The sequence below is a fragment of the Pelodiscus sinensis genome, chromosome 5, assembly GCF_049634645.1.
Source record: "Pelodiscus sinensis isolate JC-2024 chromosome 5, ASM4963464v1, whole genome shotgun sequence".
In the NCBI taxonomy this organism is placed as follows: Eukaryota; Metazoa; Chordata; order Testudines; family Trionychidae; genus Pelodiscus; species Pelodiscus sinensis.
The window spans coordinates 18,299,555-18,318,899 of record NC_134715.1 but is presented as its reverse complement, the minus strand read 5'-3'; the positions used below and the strand labels follow the sequence as shown (position 1 = coordinate 18,318,899).

Genomic DNA, 19,345 nt, shown 5'->3' with positions numbered 1-19,345 from the left:
TGCTCCACAGGACAGTGAGGAGGTGCAGCTGAAGCCATGGTTCCATCTGTTTCCCAATTCTTCTGGATATATCTGGGGAACAGTCACTGCTCCACAAAATGAAGGAACCATGTGGCAAGGCTACAGGAAAAGGGGAACATTCTATCCCCTATATGCTTCCTTTCCCTTTATATGCTCACAGAAAGGCTTGTCACAATTGGGTCTATACATTAGTATTCATATACTCTAGTTTTTCATTATCTCTGGGGGTGAGATGGCTACCAGTTCCCTTAACAGACTACTCCACAAACCCTATTTCTGACGGTCAATATTTTTTATCCAGATGAAGCCTAAAGAGTCCTTTACTTTGTCAGTTGTGTCACTGCCAGTTTCACACCCAGTATTGTGCTAAATCATTCCTCTCCCTCTTTTGTGGTTTATTCTCTTTGAAACATGCTGTCCTTCATGCTCCCCATTCATCACTCAGCCAAGCTATAGAATTCGTATTTATTTTTCTTAATCTTTCCACAAAAATCAATCCTCAAATCCCTTAATTTTTTTGCTCTTCTTTGAACTCCTTCAGTTTGCTCTGGCCTTTCTGTTAAAGGGCTCCACAGAATTGAATGCAGTATTCTAGATGTGATTGTATTACCTCCCTGCCCTGTGACGTGTTGCCCTTATTTATGGAACCCAAAATTGCATTGCAGACATGTGTGTCTCTCTCAATCTAGCAAAATTTATTATAAACCCTACCTGCACAGCAACTGTCACAGTTGAGACACTGCTCCCATGTCTACTCACTCCTTGTGGGATTGACCAAAGGTACTACTCAGTGCAGATATCCTAAAATTTGTTTCATTATGGCACCTTATATACTGGGACAAGTTCCTCTTTTATTACTGTATAAAGTTCATACACACTAGTCTGGACAAAACATTACCAAGCATATTTTCAGGAACAAGACTTTACCAGCAAGTGACAGATTATATGCAGGGGTGTCCAAACTTTTTTCAAAGAGGGCCAGATTTGAAGAAGTGAACATGCGTGAGGGCCGTCCCCGCACTCTCAGCCCCAAGGTGGAGGGTCCGCGGGGTCGGAGGCGGGCGGAGAGCGCAGGGCACGCCGGCCTCACGGCGGCCCAGGGGGCAGGGCGAACCCGCAGCCGAGCGGGGGAGCGGGGCTGCGGACGTGCCTTACAGGGCAGGCTCTAGGACCGCGGAGGCCATGGACAGTGGCGGCGGCCGGAAGCGGCGCGCTGGGCGTGCCAGTTCAAAAGAGCGCCGGGGAGCCAGGAAAGGGGGAGGAAGCGGGGGCCGTATTAAACCGGAACACGGGCCGCAATTGGCCCGCGGGCCGGACTTTGGACATGCCTGCTCTAATGTGTCTTTATCTCTAAGGCTTATAATTCTTATGGCATAACAAAGACAGTAAGCAGCAGTGAAAATCTCATATTTTATTTACCTTGTGCAGGATAACCCCACTCCTGGGTCCCAGTACCCTCCGTGCTCAGTCCTTGATTAGGCAGTCTCAGTACTGCGCTAATAGCCCTTGGCAGGGTTATCTTGTCCCTCTTGTCCCTCAGCTACAAAGGGTACTGGGGCCGGTGCCCAGGGGTCAACCTGGGCTGCAAAAACAGTCCTTTCCAGCTCTCAGGCGGTCAGGAAAAAGGGGGCCTGAAACCCCTGTTTGGAGCTTCTCAACCTCCTCCCTATTCCCTTTGCTGTCTATGGTAATATTGCCATTACCTTTCTGAGTTTCTCTGGTTCTCTTCATATCTGCTCTGGTCTCCTCTCGCTGCAGGGAAGACTTCCTTTTAAAAGGTTCTACAGCAGCCTCAGGTGAGATCAGCTGGCTCTGATTGATTTACAGCAGCCCTATCTCCTCTGCTCCTGATTAACCAGGGCTGTTGCTGCCTTTCTCTCTATCTATTGTAGTCCTCCAGTCTGACCCTGTCATAACCTCCAACATATTCTCATTTAAAACCATATGGAAATAAATCAAAATGTATTCAATTTTTCATTATTTTATGTGCTTAATAGTATACACGTTGGAAAACAAAAACATAAATCATTACCTAGTTCCCTTTCAAAAGGGTTGTACTCTAAGTGCTCCTATTATAAAAATCATATCTAGTAACAGGCTGTTCTGGGGAAAGTAGTGAAACAACAAATGTAGCTATTGGGCCTAGTTCTGTTCTCTGATTTCACACATATATAACTTCACTGACAATGGAGTCACTCCTGATTGATAAGATCAGAATCAGACTTGATAATTTTATTGACACAAAACCGTTTTAATTAGGATTGGAATGAGGGTAGCAGCAGCACACACAGTATCTCTACCAAGTGTTTTGGGTGGGTATCTGAACAGCTCCTATGCCAAATGACAAAGTCAGAGTTGTTTTTGATATTTCTTTTTCGTTGCTGGTGATACCTCAACCATATGGGGGAAAAAAGCAATTTCTGCATGACAGACCAAGTTTATGTTCTTATGTAGTTTATGTGAGATTAAGATATGCAAACACCCATAAAAGGTGAGAACAGTGGGTCTAACTGTACCTTCCATTTATGATTGTGCAAATCAGGAGTATCTCAAGTAGAGTTTAATGGGTGTAAGTAAGGGTATGTCTACACTACCACCCTAGTTCGAACTAGGGTGGTAATGTAGGCATACCGCACTTGCAAATGAAGCCCAGGATTTGAATTTCCCGGGCTTCATTTGCAAGTGCGGTATGCCTACATTACCCCGCTAGTTCGAACTAGCGGGGTAGTGTAGACATACCCTAAGAGACAAATCAGATACCATGTCTTAGAAACTAACTTCATCCTGAGAAATTGAACACTGAGCTTCATTTTGGCTGAAGCAGAATTACAGATCTGAAAGATTTTCAGTCCTAGGCACTGTTTCCAAGGCAATAAAAGAATCGAGGTGTATATCATCAATAAATAAAAAGGAAGGAACTTTTGCCAGTATTCAATCTTCACTCCTCAATGAGAAATTAACTCACTTCTGAAATGCACCACTTGACACGGACAATGTTTATATGTAGGCTGGGTGTTGTGGGTTTTTTTGCATTTGTAAACTGGTGCATTTTTATAAGGATACAGTATCAATATTATGTGTAGTTAACATTCCTAATGTCTTTGAACTTATTTAAGGCCCTGATACAAAGGCCATTGAACTCTCATTGATTTCAAAGCGCTTTGGATCAGGCTGTAATAGAGCTTTATTAGTCTCAACCTAACCACTTTTAGAGCAAGATTACCATTTAGAGAATGCAAAAATATTTTAGAAAAGGTAGATTAAAGAGTAAACAAAGACAAATATCATATATAAAAGTCAATACCTGGTTTTAAATCAGATCAGAATTTAAAAAAGATAAAAATTACATAATATATTTCAAGGATTGAAGAGGACCACATGGGAGCCAAATGTTAATATCACAACCTCATCCCTATGCAAAGCAGCAACAATATAGTGGTTTGATAGATGTAATATCTATAAAGTCAGGCCCACATGCAGGCATTTGGGGGGGTGCACTTTTTTTGTAAATGTGGTCTGTAAGGGTGCGAACCCCCCCCCCCCCTTTCATGGTCCCCCAAGAAAGCATGCTTCAGCTGGGGCAAGGCAAGAGCAGTGCACTGCCCAAGTCTCCCCATGCTCTGGCTGGCCAGGGAAAGGCTGGGGCTGACACAGGAGTGAGACCAGAGGCAGGGCTGGCTCCAGGCATGGGAGGAAATCAGCCCCAGCCTAGCCTCAGGCTTCCCTCAGCCGTCCAGAGCATGGGGGAGAGGGGCTTGGGCAGCATGCTGCTCCTGCCTTCCCCCACCCAGCTGGCCGGATCATGCTTACTTGGGGGACCATTAAGGCGTCGCACCCTTTCCACCCCTCACATATGGGCCTGAAAGTGGATTTAGAAATTTCATTTGACTTATTATGAACTAGGTCCTGTTCTTGAGCCAGCTTTGTATTTAATAACTAACCCGTCTCCCTTAATAGTCCAAGGCTCAGCTCAATATAGCATTTATTTATGAAAAACGTATCTAGCTGTGAAAGCTGGAGGAGCTCTTGGGATGCATTAGCTCTCTTTGTTCATACATTTCCTGGCAATTTGAACATGAACTGTGTTTTAAGATCACATAAGAAAAGCTTCCGTTCCTTAGAGCATCTCCAAATGCCAAGTACATTATTTGTGAAAGTCTATGTTTAAATTAGAACTTGTGGGACGTTGCTTTCATCATTGGTTTGAATGAAACTGAAGAAAACCTGAATCATCCACGTTAGTCTCCTTTTTTCCCTCCCTTCCAATCTTCACATCCTGTTTAATGCTAAAATGTCCTATAATAGATGTTATAAATCTATTTAATTGTACTATGGAGCTGCACCCCCCTACTCACTACACTCGCCAACCCCCATCTTTCTGGCAACTTTCGCAGCCATAGAGCATGAGAGCTATGTTTACCAACCCCTCTCTCTCTCAGTGTAGGTGTCTGGCCAAGGGAGGATGCAAGAGCAGGCAGGTTGTCTGGCCAGGGGGAGGAGGCAGGAGCAGGCTGGGGGTAGGATGTCTGTCGGGGGGCGGGGAGGACTGGGGGTGTGGCCAGACTTGTAAAAGTTCAGGGCATCTCCTGAAAGGCCAAGTTTGTACCCTCACCTTCACATCACTTGTTTAGCCTCACCTTAGCATTACTTGTTCAGGCCCGCTCTAAGTTGGGGGTGAGGAGTTTGCAAGTAGCTTACAACACTGTGTCCTCAGTCTAAGTAGACTTCTTGTTGCTAAGGGCCCAAACTGGGTTCTCCTGGAAATAAATACTTTTGTGCAGTGTTTTGTCTTGAGCAATAAATTAGCTGAGACAGGACTTCAAGTTTCACTAGTTTTTGCTATGTCACTTGCAGCTGGTCAATAGTTGCTTGCCTCTTGACTTTCCATGGAGGTAAAGGGCTCTGCCTCTGTATATGATCAGATCCTTAACTTGGATAACATGGAGACCCAATAGCTAATTTCATAGAATTATAGGGTTGGAAGAGACCTCAGGAGGCCATCAAGTCCAACCCTCTGCCCAAACAAAGCAGGACCAATCCCAACTAAATCATTCCAGCCAGGGCTTAAAAACCTCTAAGGATGGAGATTCCACCATCTCCCTAGGTAACCCACGCCAGTGCTTCACCACACTCCCAGTGAAATAGATTTTCCTAATATCCAACCTAGATCCAACCACTGTAACTTGAGACCATTGCTCCTCATTCTGCCATCTGTCACCACTGAGAACAGTCTCTTTCCATCTGCTTTGGAACCTCCTTTCAGATAGTTAAAGGCTGCTATCAAATTGCCCCTCACTCTTCTTTTCTGTAGACTAAACAAGCCCAAACCCTTCAGCCTCTCCTCATAATTCATGTGCTCTAGCTCCCTAATCATTTTTGTTTCCCTCTGCTAAATTTGTGTTTTCCAAACTAATATGGCACTTTTTACTAAGCGAGGCAAAGAGAGAGGCAGCTGTTGCTCTTGTTTATAGAAACTCTGGGCATGAATTACAACCATTTTAAATTTTCCATTTGAAATCACAGTCTACAGGATAGAAGACACATTTTACAATTATTTTAAAATGAAACAAATACTATAAAATCCTAATTAGGAATGGGTAGTATTGAGAGGTGAGTAGCAAATATTGTCAGGTACCAAATTTATCTGATAACCTATGGAGGTCACAAAGCCAGAACTCTCTGGTAAGTGCTGCCGAAATAGAATCCTCGCTTGTCTTCAAGAATGTCATCACTGATTATAAAACGAGCACACCATAACACAAAAGAAAGATGAATCATGAGTTTCTATTGCTGCAAAATACTAAAAGCAATTGGTTTTAATGCTGCACTGAACATTTTTACTAATGCTCTATTGAACCAAAATGTATTTGCACATAATTAACTGAATAGGCCATGAAAATATGAAGATATTTAAATTGATGAAAGCAGCCTAAATATTTCCATAGTTTATTGAAATAAATAAAATACTTGGAAATATTGTATCAGAATAAACCCCCAACTTATTTATTATCTTACACTTGCTATCACAGAAAGTGAAAAAGAGCATACTTTGCTCTTATTGATAACAGGGGGGAAGAATTTGTGAAGGGACTTTCAATAAGCAAGTTTCAACACACCCTGTAGTAAGGACTAGATTTCTATCTCCATTTTAGGACAAAGTAATAGCACGGTATTACTTCTCAGTGCCACTCAGTAAAATTTAAAAAATAAAACTGGTGCTTACAGTTTTTCCTTTTTTTATTCTAACAGAGGAATAAAATTAATTGGATATTAAATTCTGAGTCAGCTAAATGCGCTTCCGTGTAAAAAGGCATTGAACACAATTTTCATAGTAATGAAGAATGTTGTGAGGGTGGGAGCAATCAATCTAGAAAGCCTCATACACTGGTTACTGTGTGACACTTATTGTCACTGCTGAGGAGTGGACATTACAATTGTGCCAGTATACTTGTAATCTGGCATTGGAAGAAGAATCTGTACCTGAGTAGAGGGGACTGTTATGGCAAGTTTTATCTCCATTTAATGTTAATCAACCTCAGCTGTCAGTGATTTTCTTTCTTTTCTAAAAAGACACGGCACCCTATCAGCCAGTGGTGTTTGCCAGCTGTTTAGGATGGCATTTGTAAAAAGCCCTAAAGGAATTAGTTGCTCAACTACATTAGGGTCCTTCGAAAAAAACCACTCTATTTTCTGTTAGGAGGTCCATTTCTATAATGTATAGAAATTACACTGATTCATTTACACAGGAGTAGCCATATGCGGCTCTTCAAAGGAAAAATTGCAGCTCCCGTACCTGTTCTGCTTTCCCCTGCTCTGACTTTTTTTCTTGTCTGGTCAGCGCGTCGCTTGGGGCAGCGAGATCTGACGGAAGTCTGCTTGGGCCACAAGCGGCTGTTAAAGGGGTGGCACTTTTGTATTGTTTTGGGGTTTTTTGCTCAACAACTTCTTTCCCTCAGCTCTTTGCACTGTATCCAACACTATTTTGGTTCTTTGTATGTAACTGGTGGGCCACCCCTTATTTACAAGTTTCCGATTTCTGGTACCATTTCACCTCTCGCTAAAAAGCAGCCCCTCCCTCAGGAAGAGCATGGTAGTTGATTAACGAAGTATAGAAATCAATATTAGACAACAGTTTAGAACAACAAGAAAGAAAGATTATTATATGCAATTGAAAGTGCAGGCTAAGCAGGTGGCAGAACATAATTAACCAAGGCAGAAATTAAGATCGGGGTAATGATAAGAAAAAAGGATCATAAAATCCTTAATGATTAGAAGTGGTCAAAAATTGGTTCATATTTCAGTCCAAAGATCTCACCTACAGCAACAAGCAAATTCTCAGAGGGAGGTTTGACAAAGGTTGAATCACTGACAACCAGAATGATTACAGAAAAAAATCGATAGCAGGGGTACGGAACCTAATACCCTGGGGGGTGAATACAGCCCCCAGCTTGCCTGGATCCCGGCCTCTGAGGCTGGGGACTCTGCCCTAGCATTAGGGAACTTGCACTGGTGCTCCAGCCCTATGGCCACCTTTCCCTCCCTCCCCGGAGCTGGAGCACACAAAATCTCCTAGTCTGGGTCCCCTCCCCCCGAGGCTCTGGTGGTCTCCTTCTCATTTGGGGACCACATAAATAAGGGTTGGATTTTTTTTCACTTTTTGCTTCTCACTTATGTTCGGCTCCCAGCTGATTTCTTTTTGTGATTAGTGGCAAAAGGTTCCCCACCCCTGATCTGTAGAACTGTATTTTCAAGTAGTTATTTGAACAACTAAAAATATTATGAAAGACTCTCTCAGAACACACGTTTTTCTGTTCAACGCATCAACACGGAAGCTGCTCTTCCTTTTAACATCTGCAAATTCCACTATGTAGTTTAGAATTAGAAAATCAAATGTTCTCACAAATGTAGAAGGAGATTGGATTCACAACTCCAATCTGGGGCTATTACAGAAAGAGTGAGAAAGTTCTTAGTTACTAGACTAGAGAGCCCCAGCATCAGAGGTTGCCGGCGGCTCAGAGCAGAGCTGGCCAGTGGGGAAAAAGAGCCCGCAGGACACCGGAGCTCACAGCCAGTGAAGCTGCTGGGAGCTCCGGCTGGGGTGTTGGGAGTTCTAGCAGAGCTGCTGCAACTTGCAGGGCCAGGAGCTCCAGTGGGGCTACTGTAGCACGCAGGGCCAGGAAGCTGGGGAGAGGAGCCTAGTAGGGAGGCTGGTGCATGCCACCTACCCCCCAACCTCCAGACATTCCCTGTCTGGAAAACTCTCTTGTCTGGGACCAATCAGGGAGGTCCAACCTGTAGGCCTCTCCCGGACAAGGGAGGTCCAACCTGTAGGCCTCTACTGGGCCATTCTTCCAGCATAGGCAACCACGTATAGGGGATTCCTCTAGTAATGTAAATCTGGGGAAATGTTATGCCTCTTCCACATCCCAAACATAGGGCACATAGTTGGTGGGACAAGGGGGAGGTCAAGGTATTTCTGCATCCCACTTATCTTGAGCTATTATCATTATATGTTTATTGCAATAGCTCTTAGACTCCCCAATCAAAAATCCTGTCCTGAATATTCTACGTGTTATGTATCAGCCCTTTATGCCCACTGGCAGCCCAGTTAATACACAAGAAACTTTAGGATGTTGTGAATTATATCAAAGAATGGACTGGCACACAGCAGGCCCAAGATGAGGGGAGACACGTCCCCTTCCTGAGTTCTGTCATATACTTTTCTGCTCATCATCAGCATCATTGTACAGAAGTCATGTTCATGCAAAAGCCCTGTGCAAGGCATTTTGCTCCATTTTACCCCTTTGAAGAAGGTGTGAAGTGAGACCGAACACATAATATGGGCCCCTTGTGCTGTGCAAAATTTCACTCACAATTGCAAATATTATTTCCTCTTCACAACAGATGCCAATCCTGCACAAAAGTTCAGCAGGAGGATGGACTGCTCTTTTTTGCCCTTTCCTACACATGCAGAAATTGAAACAGGTGAGAGGTGATGTACTTTAGGCCATGATGATGGCATTAATAACACCATAGCTTAATTCTGTGCAAATCCCTTATGTGATGCTTGTATTTTAGCACTGAAGCAAAAAGAAACCCCCAAATCTGTTTAACCTGTGACAAAAGACTGCATACAAAATATATTCCAACACCACTCCATGAATCGAGTCACAATAAGCACACTCTATGGAGGGAAAAGCAAATGCCAATTTCATCTCTGGAGATCCTGTATCAACTGAACGGCCTGTAGTCAGTCTGTACTACCTTACAGGTCAAGAGTCCGGAATGGAATATAAATCCATGAACCATATTTTTTCTTTGATTTAAAAAAAAAAACACAGAAGGAAAAGTATTTGCCAAAGGAGTCCACTGCTTCATTTAAAACAAGAGGTTTTAACGTGTTCAGCATCTTGAACAGGAAAGGGATTTGGGAGTTATTGAAGAAAGATCTTTTAAGCCTTCAGTAAAATGTACAGCTATTGTGAAGACAATAGAGAAAAGGCTGGCCTTCAGAGCTAGAGAAATACAGCAGATGAAGAAAAAGGTCATCTGTTTGTTATTAAAAATAATTTACAAGAGATCATGTAGTACTATATTAGTCCACTCCTACTCAAAAAAAAATACAGTGCTGATAATCAACCCTAAAAAGGGACTCAACTGCTTTTCAAAGGGGCACAGGGTAGAAAAAACTCTCAAACTACAATTAGTGAGCAAAAATTGACTCTGAAAGACAGAACATCAAAGAGATTGAGAGAAAAAGAGAAGGGGTAAAAAAAAGATGCACTGATGACATAAAATCTCATTTTTAACCTCTGAAAATTAATTGCCTGAGCTATAATTTAATATAGGGTTATTAAAACTTGATGAAATTACTATTTAATTACAAAGATAAAATGTAGCAAGGAAATGGGATATAGCAATGGGAACTGCGTTGTAAGATAAGCAGTCAGGTTAAAATTTTCAAGTTGACTAACTAGCTGAAGTCCAATTTTCAAAAGCAACTTAGATTTTTTGGAAAACGGGCCTTCGGTGCTTAAGTCATTTAGGCATTTTAAACTTTTCCCTTTGTTTCATGAGGTTTTGGCTTGCTCACCTCAGATCTAGTCTATTTCTTCCCCTTTCACAGAATCCAAACTTCAAAAAGTTAGGGTTAAAGCCAGAAAAAATAAAACATATTAGCCAGGAGCAATCTTTTCGGGCTCCTTGCTGGTGAATTATGCTACTGACCAGACGGTCAGAAGCTCAGATTTTCATTTATGGTTATCATCATCCATAATGCTAATAAAGATTTTCAAAAGCCCACTGAGCATCCAGCACCTTGCCACCTAAAAAGGAGCCCACTAAATGCTTGCTAACCTTAGAGAGTGTATTCCTAAAAGGGGAGGAATAGCACAGTTAGGATATGTCTACACTACCACCCTAGTTCGAATTAGGGTGGTTAATGTAGTCATACGAACTTGCAAATGAAGCCCGGGATTTGAATTTCCCGAGCTTCATTTGCATGTTGCCGGGCACCGCCATTTTTAAATTTCCGCTAGTGCGGACTCCGTGCCCGCGGCTACACGCGGCATGAACTAGATAGTTCGGACTAGGCTTCCTAGTCCGAACTACCTGTATGCCTCGTGGACTAAGAAGCCTTGTCCGAACTACCTAGTTCATGCCGCGTGTAGCCGCGGGCACGGAGTCCGCACTAGCGGACATTTAAAAATGGCGGCGCCCGGCAACATGCAAAAGAAGCCCGGGAAATTCAAATCCCGGGCTTCATTTGCAAGTTCATATGACTACATTAATCACCCTAGTTTGAAATAGGGTGGTAGTGTAGACATACCCTCAGAGAGTGTATTCCTAAAGGGGGAGGAATAGCTTGCTAAACCCAGGGTTATGAGTTCAATTCTTGAGGGGGCCATTTAGTGATCTGGGGCAAATCTGTTAGGGATGGTAGTTGGTCCAGCTGTGAGGGAAGCCGACTGGACTCAATGACTAACCTCTCAAGGTCCCTTCTAGTTCTATGGGATAGGTATATTTAACACTTCTTAAAATAAGCATAGACCTTGAATTAAACAATCTTCCATAATATAGACTAAAGATAGAATGGATGCTGCTCATTTAAGTTAGGAGTGAAATTTTCATGTGTTTTAAGCTCTGTGAAGTTGTCACATTTAATAAATTTAGCAAGTATCGTTTAAAAATATGCAGATAGCGGGTAAACTGCATCAGAAGCTGGGAAATCACCTCATCCTATCCTTCAGTTTAGTACTTGTGACACCGAGGCCCCCTGATGATTCACTACTCTGTCAGTAAGTCTTGTCAGGCCTGATGTATTCACTTCACCTAACACACCATTGTCATCACCTGTATCTAAAAGGTGGCACGTAAGATATCCTATACAAACTGGTAACATGCTTGTCATTAGTATTACTGTGTAGTGTATGAAAAGTTATAAATATGTACTGGAAATAAGTTCTTAAGATGTGTTTGGCAGATAAGATTTATGTTACCTGACTTTAAACAAAGGAATGTGTGTCCAATGGACACTGAGCAAAGAGAGACAATGAAAGTTCAGTCACATACAAGGTAAACAAATCCACCAAACTAGCAAACAAGAGAGAGAAAGAGCCACTTGTATGTCTCAACAGCAGGAAACTACAAACGTTAATAGTACCTCAGTTCCCTCCTGGGTGCAGCAACCTGAGCCCTCAGGATGCTTTCAAACAAACAAACAAACAAACAAAAAAAACCAAAACAAACAACAACAAAAAATGTTGAGGCTATAGGCAGAGAAAGAAAGCAATTTTTCACCTGCGGAGACAAAGCAACTGAGCACTTTGAGGTCTGTGAAGGGTCTAGACTGAAAAACTGGTCAGCCATGCTTTATTAACTTAATCTTTATTAACTTTGAACAAAGCTTAAGTTTATACTGAAGTCTCAGAAGCAAATTCATACTTTTGATTGCTTGTAACCATTTCTATCTTTATTCCTTATACTTGATATCACTTAAACCTATGTTCTTTTATTGATAAACTTACTTTTCTTATTCTGTAAACCAACGCAGTGCTCTGATTCAAGGAGAGCATTTATTAAATATTCTTTAAAGGCAAGGAACTTGATACGGTTTTGGGGGTGCTACAGTTAGAGGAGCTGTTCACTGCAGGTAGACCTCTCTGACCGGTACCTGTGAGGCAGAATACTGGAGAGCTTGTTGGCAAGGCAGATAAATGGGAATGTCAGGAATCTGACACACAGCATAGCAGCAGCAAAGCTCTCTCACTTAAGGCAGAGAGGGGTAACACAGCAGCTCACAGTTCTGGAAACCCCAGCAGCTTGTCACAGCTTTTTCCATGAGATGTAAGGAGTCCCCTCTAGTGAGTTGCTACTTCTAAATCAACTGACTAACAACAACTGTAGTACTAATAGAGAGGTCCCACAGTCTTCACCAACATTTAATCAAGTGACACACGGTGGTGCATGCACATGCTTATTCTGTCCTAATACAGATATGCATGCCCAAATATCCCCACGGCTTTTATATATGCTTGCTCAGTAACATTTGATCTGCAGATACCAAAGCACTTCACAAAAGGAAAACAAGCAGTATTACACTCTCTTACAAATGGGGAGAACAATAACACAGAACAGCTAGGTCACTTGCCCAGTCACACAGCAGATTGCTTGGCAGAGCTGGGAATAAAACTCAGATCTCCCAAGTCCCAGCTTGGTGTCAGGTTTCCTTAACCAGGCTACTGACAAAATAGCTCAATACATGCGGATATAAGTGGATTTTTCACCTCTAACTTATAACTGAATTTCTCTTAAATTCTAGACTAAATAAATCAATAGGCCCAATCCTTCTCCTACTGAAGCCAAATCCTTCTCCTACTGAAGCCAACGGCCTATTACCATTGAGATCAGGGCCATCATTTTCAGTCTTTTCTGTCATTTCAATTAAATTCAGTTCTGCCCATGTATTTTTTTTTTTTTTTGACTCAGTGCCGATGCCCAGAGATAACAGAAACCGGTAAAGGAAAAATAATTTCCTTCATAGTACTATACATTCAAAGGTCACAGTGATGTCTCATGAGACATGTTCTAACTGCACACACTCAATTAAGTGAGAAAAGGCCTAGCTTCTGTGAAATCAGAAGCAGTAAAAAACTAGATAAACCACGTCTAGACAAAGTCAACTTGTCTCTGGTGTGACTCTGTAAATAGGCATTTTAAAGAAATAAACTTGCTTTTAGTGCAGATTTCTAGACTAAATCCTTTTCTTTAGTTCACAACTAAATGATTCTATCCTTCTGGCATGTTCAGAGCTTAAGCTGAAAGCTGAGTTAAAACCATTGCCTTATCACTGCACAGAAAACAAGCTCTTTTAATAATTATTCAAATGTGTCATTAGAAACACTGCACTGTGTCCAAGAACAGTGAGAACCCCTTTTAAAGCTGGACCCTCACCTCCTTCTTTAGGGTAATTTAAGGAAGGATATGAATACTTCTTATCCTTATTACAGGGAATATTGCAAAAGTCATGGTCAAGGTAATATGAGGGCATCAAAATTATTTAATGGTATCCACTCTAAACACATTCATTTCTCATAGACAAACATGGAATCCATAAATTAGAGAGAATTATTAGCAGCCATATCCTGTCTTTACTTCATTTCACCTGAATATTTTAAAAGTATATCCTTGAGTTAATATTATGCAATTATACATTCATGAAGGCTGCAGTGTAGCTCATTTGAACCCCTTCACCCAAATGCTCCCAGTTTCACAGGATCAACGTGTATTGTCATGGGATGGCAGACTTACAAGATATTTTAATGTCAGGTTCAGGAGGTGAAAAATAAGAAGCAAAAATCATGAATAGTTAATACTAGAAATGCCTGACATGGTTTCATTTTCCTGCCTTGAAGGTGAACATGAACAAATAAAATGGCTTATACAGAGTTTCATACAATGGGAATTTGCAGCATTCACCGCTCATACAAGCAGAGCTTAATTTGTTTTATCACAGCAGCTCTCCCATTGGTAACTGAAATCAACAATTAGCTTTGCACAAAATAATATTTTATTTATACTATGTCTTCTTCTCTTGGACTGAGCTGTCTATCGACAGAGCTCATCTTCTATAATGCCTCTGATGAGCAACTAAACCAATCCTTTATTGGCAGAGCCGATTACAGATGTCACATAAAAAGCCACCAACTGTAGGCGCTGTAGGTTCTTTTCGGATCCTCCGCTTTTCCTGCAATGCCTGGATATGCTGACTCTCAAAGCAATTAAGAATCTGTACAATGGTTTGTCGCCAGGACAATCTGTCCTGAACTAGAGTTTCCAGATCATCTGGAGATATGCCACCTGACTTATATTGGCCTTTAAGATGTCTTTATAACGCTTATATTGACCACCGATAGAGCGCTTTCCATGAGCAAGCTGGCCACAGAAGACCATCTTTGGTATCCATGTGTCATACATCCTCATGACATGACCAATCCAGCAAAACTGTTTATTCATAAGCATTGCTTCCTTTTCCACACAGCTTAAGAACCTCCATATTAGGAATTTTGTCCCACCAGTTCACATGGGCAATCTTCCTCATGTCTAATATATTATAAAGTGTCTAATATATTACAAAATGACAAAACTTAAAACATCTACTGCTGTTCACTGGGCTGAGCATGATGACTTGGGAAGTCTAAGGTATCAGCAGCAATCTTAGGGACCAGCCACTTGGACCAAAGATAGAACCTTCAGATTTCAGAAGAGGGTGCTAGAAAAATGCTCTGAATTCCAAGAGTATGTCTGCTCACAATCTATAGGATTAAAGAAGTTTGGGGAGGTGGGGCACCTCACTGGGTAATAGCACAATGATAAAATAGGATAAAATGCAACATGGATGTATCAAAAGTATATCATGCAAGACTAACGTCATATTTTTCTTTATAAAATAACTGGTATATTAAATAAGGGAATGCAGCAGATCGAGCCTATCTGACAAAGTTTGCTAATGAAATTTGCTTCTGAGAAATTTGAAAAGAGGAAGACTACAACAATGTATAGGCATAACTGGCTGACCTACAGGACTGACTGGAATTAAATGTAATGCTACGTAATGCACTGGGATATTAACAAGAATTCTACCACAAGTACAATCCAAGTTTCACTTGGAGCTAACAGAGAACAAGAGAGACCCAGGTATATTATTCAGTAACAGACTTCATACATTAAGAGGAAGATTCCTACATTTCTGAATGTTATTATCTGATGAGGTTGTGTGCGATAGCAGGGAACTAGAATAAATAACCCATGAGGTACCTTTCAGCTTTGTTCTTTTGTGCTTCTCATGTGCCAAAGAGTATGAGAAGCATCAGGCTAGAGGTAGTTCTACCAGGGTTGTGCATGAGAATCTATGTAAAACAACTTTTCATCTCAGGGCTCACTCCCACAAGCTCCTGATCATTCTGGTCCCCATCTTGCAAAGCACATGTTTAATTTTAATAATTTTAAAAAAAATCCATTGAAGTCATGTGATTATTCATGTGGTTAAAGCTAAGCACCTGATTAAGTGCTTTCCAGACTGTGACAATTAAAATCAGTTTATTGCAGGATCAAACTTTATATGAAAAATGTAATGTTTTAACTTAGTAATTTACAAGAAAATTTGTAATTTGGGAGGGTGGGTGGAAGGAAAGTAAAATCAAATATTTCTGGTATAGAAACTGAAGAGACTGGAGTTTTCTAAGTTTTAGAGACAATGTGATCTAATGGACAGAGGTTGGAAAAGACATTCAGAAACTCTAAAGTTCTCAGACTGGCTTTGTTGCCTACACACCTTCCTAAAGCCTGACCCATACTGCCAAAACTCTTGAACACACCACTGTTCTTTCATGAATGGTTTAATGGGTCCCCATCCTATCCAGCCTCCATGATGTCATTTTTGCAATTTAACATTCACCAGTTAAAATCATCCTCTCCTCCAACTGCATCTAGTAACTTCATGGGATTCTTGTGTCTATGCACCCATTTTTTTATTCTACCTGAAAACCAGTGAGCAGTTTCACCAGCCAAGAATAACAATAAAATTCCAAGCCTATGTCTTTTTTAAGACCTCTTACTTCTGGGCCTGTATATTATCTGCCAGTCACAAATACAAAATGCAAATCAGCTAGAAAACACTAGGCAATAACTCCTCACCCACTTTTTTAGAGAATTCCTTCTCCACCTTTTTAGAGAATCAGAATTCGAGAAGTCATGCCTTAATCCTCAATTCTGCCCCGATCAGTCATGAAAACAGCAGGAACCTGTTAAGCCTTGCAGTGCAGCACCTTAACATTGTAACAAACTTATTTCAAGCTTTACCATGGTCTACACTGATTTCCACTTCTCTCTCTCTAGTGACTCCTCACATTAATCTCTACATTCCGCCCACTTCTCTTGCTCCCTATTCCCCCCACCCCCATTACCCAATCCTTGAAATATGGTGACCAGGTAGCAATGGTAAAAAATCAGAAAAGGAGGGGGGGTGTTAAGAGTCCTACAGAAGATAAACCCCCCTACTGTTGGGATTGTCCTGATAAAGTCAGGATATCTGGTCACCCTACCTCCAAAGAATATCAAGGATGCATGCCTCTCGTTGTCACTTTTTCTGTTTCGATGGAAACAGTGCTACTTTGTCACTCTCTGAAAGGGTTGATTTGTGGACTAACCAGATGGTGTCTGTACTGCAATTCCAAGATATAAAATTGCTACATATTGTTAGGGAGAGTGAGCTATTTTCAAGATGGGAAAAAGACATTTCAACCTTAAACGACTTCTTCTTTCTGAACATTCTCTAAGAGTGATGTTATGATTGCAAACTCCAGGAATACAAAAGCTAGACACCAAAGACACACCTTTAGGAAACAAAAATATCAAAAGGTCAAAGCAAAGATAAATTCTACCTCAAGAAATCTCTAACTTGCAGACTGCCAATTTACACAAGATCATGTGTGACTATTTATTCTGGAAAAGGTGTTATTTGCACTGCAATCAAAGTTATGCCACAACTGTAGTAAACATATCTCCACTGGAAAGGTGGGAGCATTAACTGCTCTTGCTCAGTTGAGAAGAGCCAAACTATGGGAACTGCCTTAGGTGTCAATCCTCAAGAGAGAGACGGACAGCTAAAGCCCAAATGAACTAGCAACTTCACCTCATGGGCAGGCATAAAGGCTCAGGTTTTGTTTACACATGGTATTGCTCCCGATTAACTGTGTGTGTGGACTTTCTTAGTACGAAGTAAGACTGTTTTCTTCCTGTTTAGCTTAACCCAAGCTGAACAGGAACAAGACATTCTTACAGTGAAATAAAGGTGGTTTTATCTACAGAGCAACACTTCAGAAAATTATTCAAGTTAACTAAAAGTGCCAATGAAAACCGGATTAGTTAAACAGCATTAAACCTCTTTGTGGACACACTGATTAAGAATTCTAGTGGTTTTAATTCAATTCACCTTAATGCACTTTGAAAGTATTTACATGAAGTTAATTGTCAACAATTTTCCGTGGACAAGCCTTTAGGGCTTTAAAATACCGTTGCAGCACAACTGCACTACTACTACACTGTTGTAGTTATCTATGCCAATGGGAGGGGTTCTCTCATTAACATAGGTTACTAGGAACAGAAGAGGTATTAACTAGGTCAATACAAACATTCTTCCATGTAGCATGATCTACATGGGGATTCAGATCAGCTTAACCATGCTACTCAGAGTGTGGGCGCAGTTAAACCAAATTAAGTTTCTAGCATAAACCAGGCCTTTTGTTGGCATAGCTTATTCCATTCCTTCCTGCTACCCTTTTCGCAACACCTTGAGCAAACAATGCTCCCTACAAGTAGATCCAGCATGAAAGAGAGTGTTAAAAGGTAAGAAAATGGTATAATTTTGTGGGATCAATAACATGTTTATTTTGAACCATAGGTTGATAGTGAGGTGAAGAATATATCTATAGCTTGCTCTTCTGGATGGGATCTTCAAAGTATCTAGGTAGGATCTTCAAAGTATCTAGGTGACTTAGAAGTGCAATTTCCATTGAAACTAATAGAATTTGTCCTCTGAAGTCACTTAGGCTTTTGAAAATTCTACCCATATTGGTTGCCTTTAAGAAGTCTCCAGTTTCTCAAATGCCAACAATAGCAAAATTGTGTAACATCAATAGTTTGCCATACATTCTTCATGTCTGGAGCTATTTCATGATAATTTTACCATTTTTAACATATCTAGATTTTGTTTTCAAACTCCAAAACATTCTGGAAACTTGCTTTTCTATGCCCCCACCACAAAAAATAACAACAACAAAAAATACCCTACCTTAAAAAGAAATAAAAAGATCATCATTTAAAAACAAAATAAACCTGCTCTGTCCCCAACCAACTGTAGCAACTTCCAACACAAAACCACTTAAACTAAGTAAATTTGATACAGTAATCCAACTTTTGCTTAAACATTTCAGTACTACTGTATTTTACCACATTATCTTCATAGATAAATCATTTTAACTTAAGCCCATGACTCTAATTTCCAATCTGTTTTTATAACCTCTAATAGGTCCTTACAAGTATTAAGTTTAATTTTATAAAAACCCAGCAAGTTGCAATGTTCTGTCAGATAAACACACCCATATCCCAAAATTTATGTAATTAAATAAAAACTATAACTTTTCAGCAGTAAAGTGGATGATAAGGAATAAATCAGATGAGCAGTGAATTAGCAGAACATCACACATGAATGTTAATAAGAGTGCTAAAGCGGCACAGTTATACTTTCCTTTGAATGCACTCATATGAACCATAAAACTATAAATAGCAAGTGTCCTGTATTATTTTATTGTTGAGAAAGAACCAAGAATACACACAAAAGTATTTATTTTTATTTTACATAAAGTGAATCCGTTTTCATACGATGTCATGTAAAATGAATAATTTCACCAATATTTGTAAATTTCAGTAAACAAAGCTGAGGCATTGAGAGTAAGAGAATATTACCATTGTTTGATCACTTACCTCTGTAATGAAGGACTTGGCTGTTGACGCATTCATTACAAGAATGGCTCGTCTCAGAGTGTCCCGGTAGCGATTCAATTCTTCTATTCGCATGGTGGCAAAGAGCCCTGTGATCATTTTATTGATATTGTTCTCTACCTTCTGCAGCGCTACATCCATTCCCTGCTGAGATACTTTGTCCAAAAATTCTTGTATTCCACGGATATCTAGGAAAATCAAAAGCCCATAAAAATGCTAATTTATATATAGAACAGAGACAAAAACACTATTCTGCTTATCTTGA

General features: G+C 40.6%; 1 protein-coding gene across 1 annotated transcript in view; it reads right to left on the bottom strand.

Moving 5' to 3' along the window:
- The window catches only part of GRID2 (glutamate ionotropic receptor delta type subunit 2), a 1,112,728-nt gene that overhangs the window by 481,890 nt on the left and 611,493 nt on the right, over positions 1-19,345 (bottom strand). Inside the window, exon 4 of the mRNA XM_006111957.3 lies at positions 19,063-19,268. Coding sequence (XP_006112019.1) covers positions 19,063-19,268 — 206 coding nt within the window. The remainder of the gene's footprint in view (positions 1-19,062; positions 19,269-19,345) is intronic.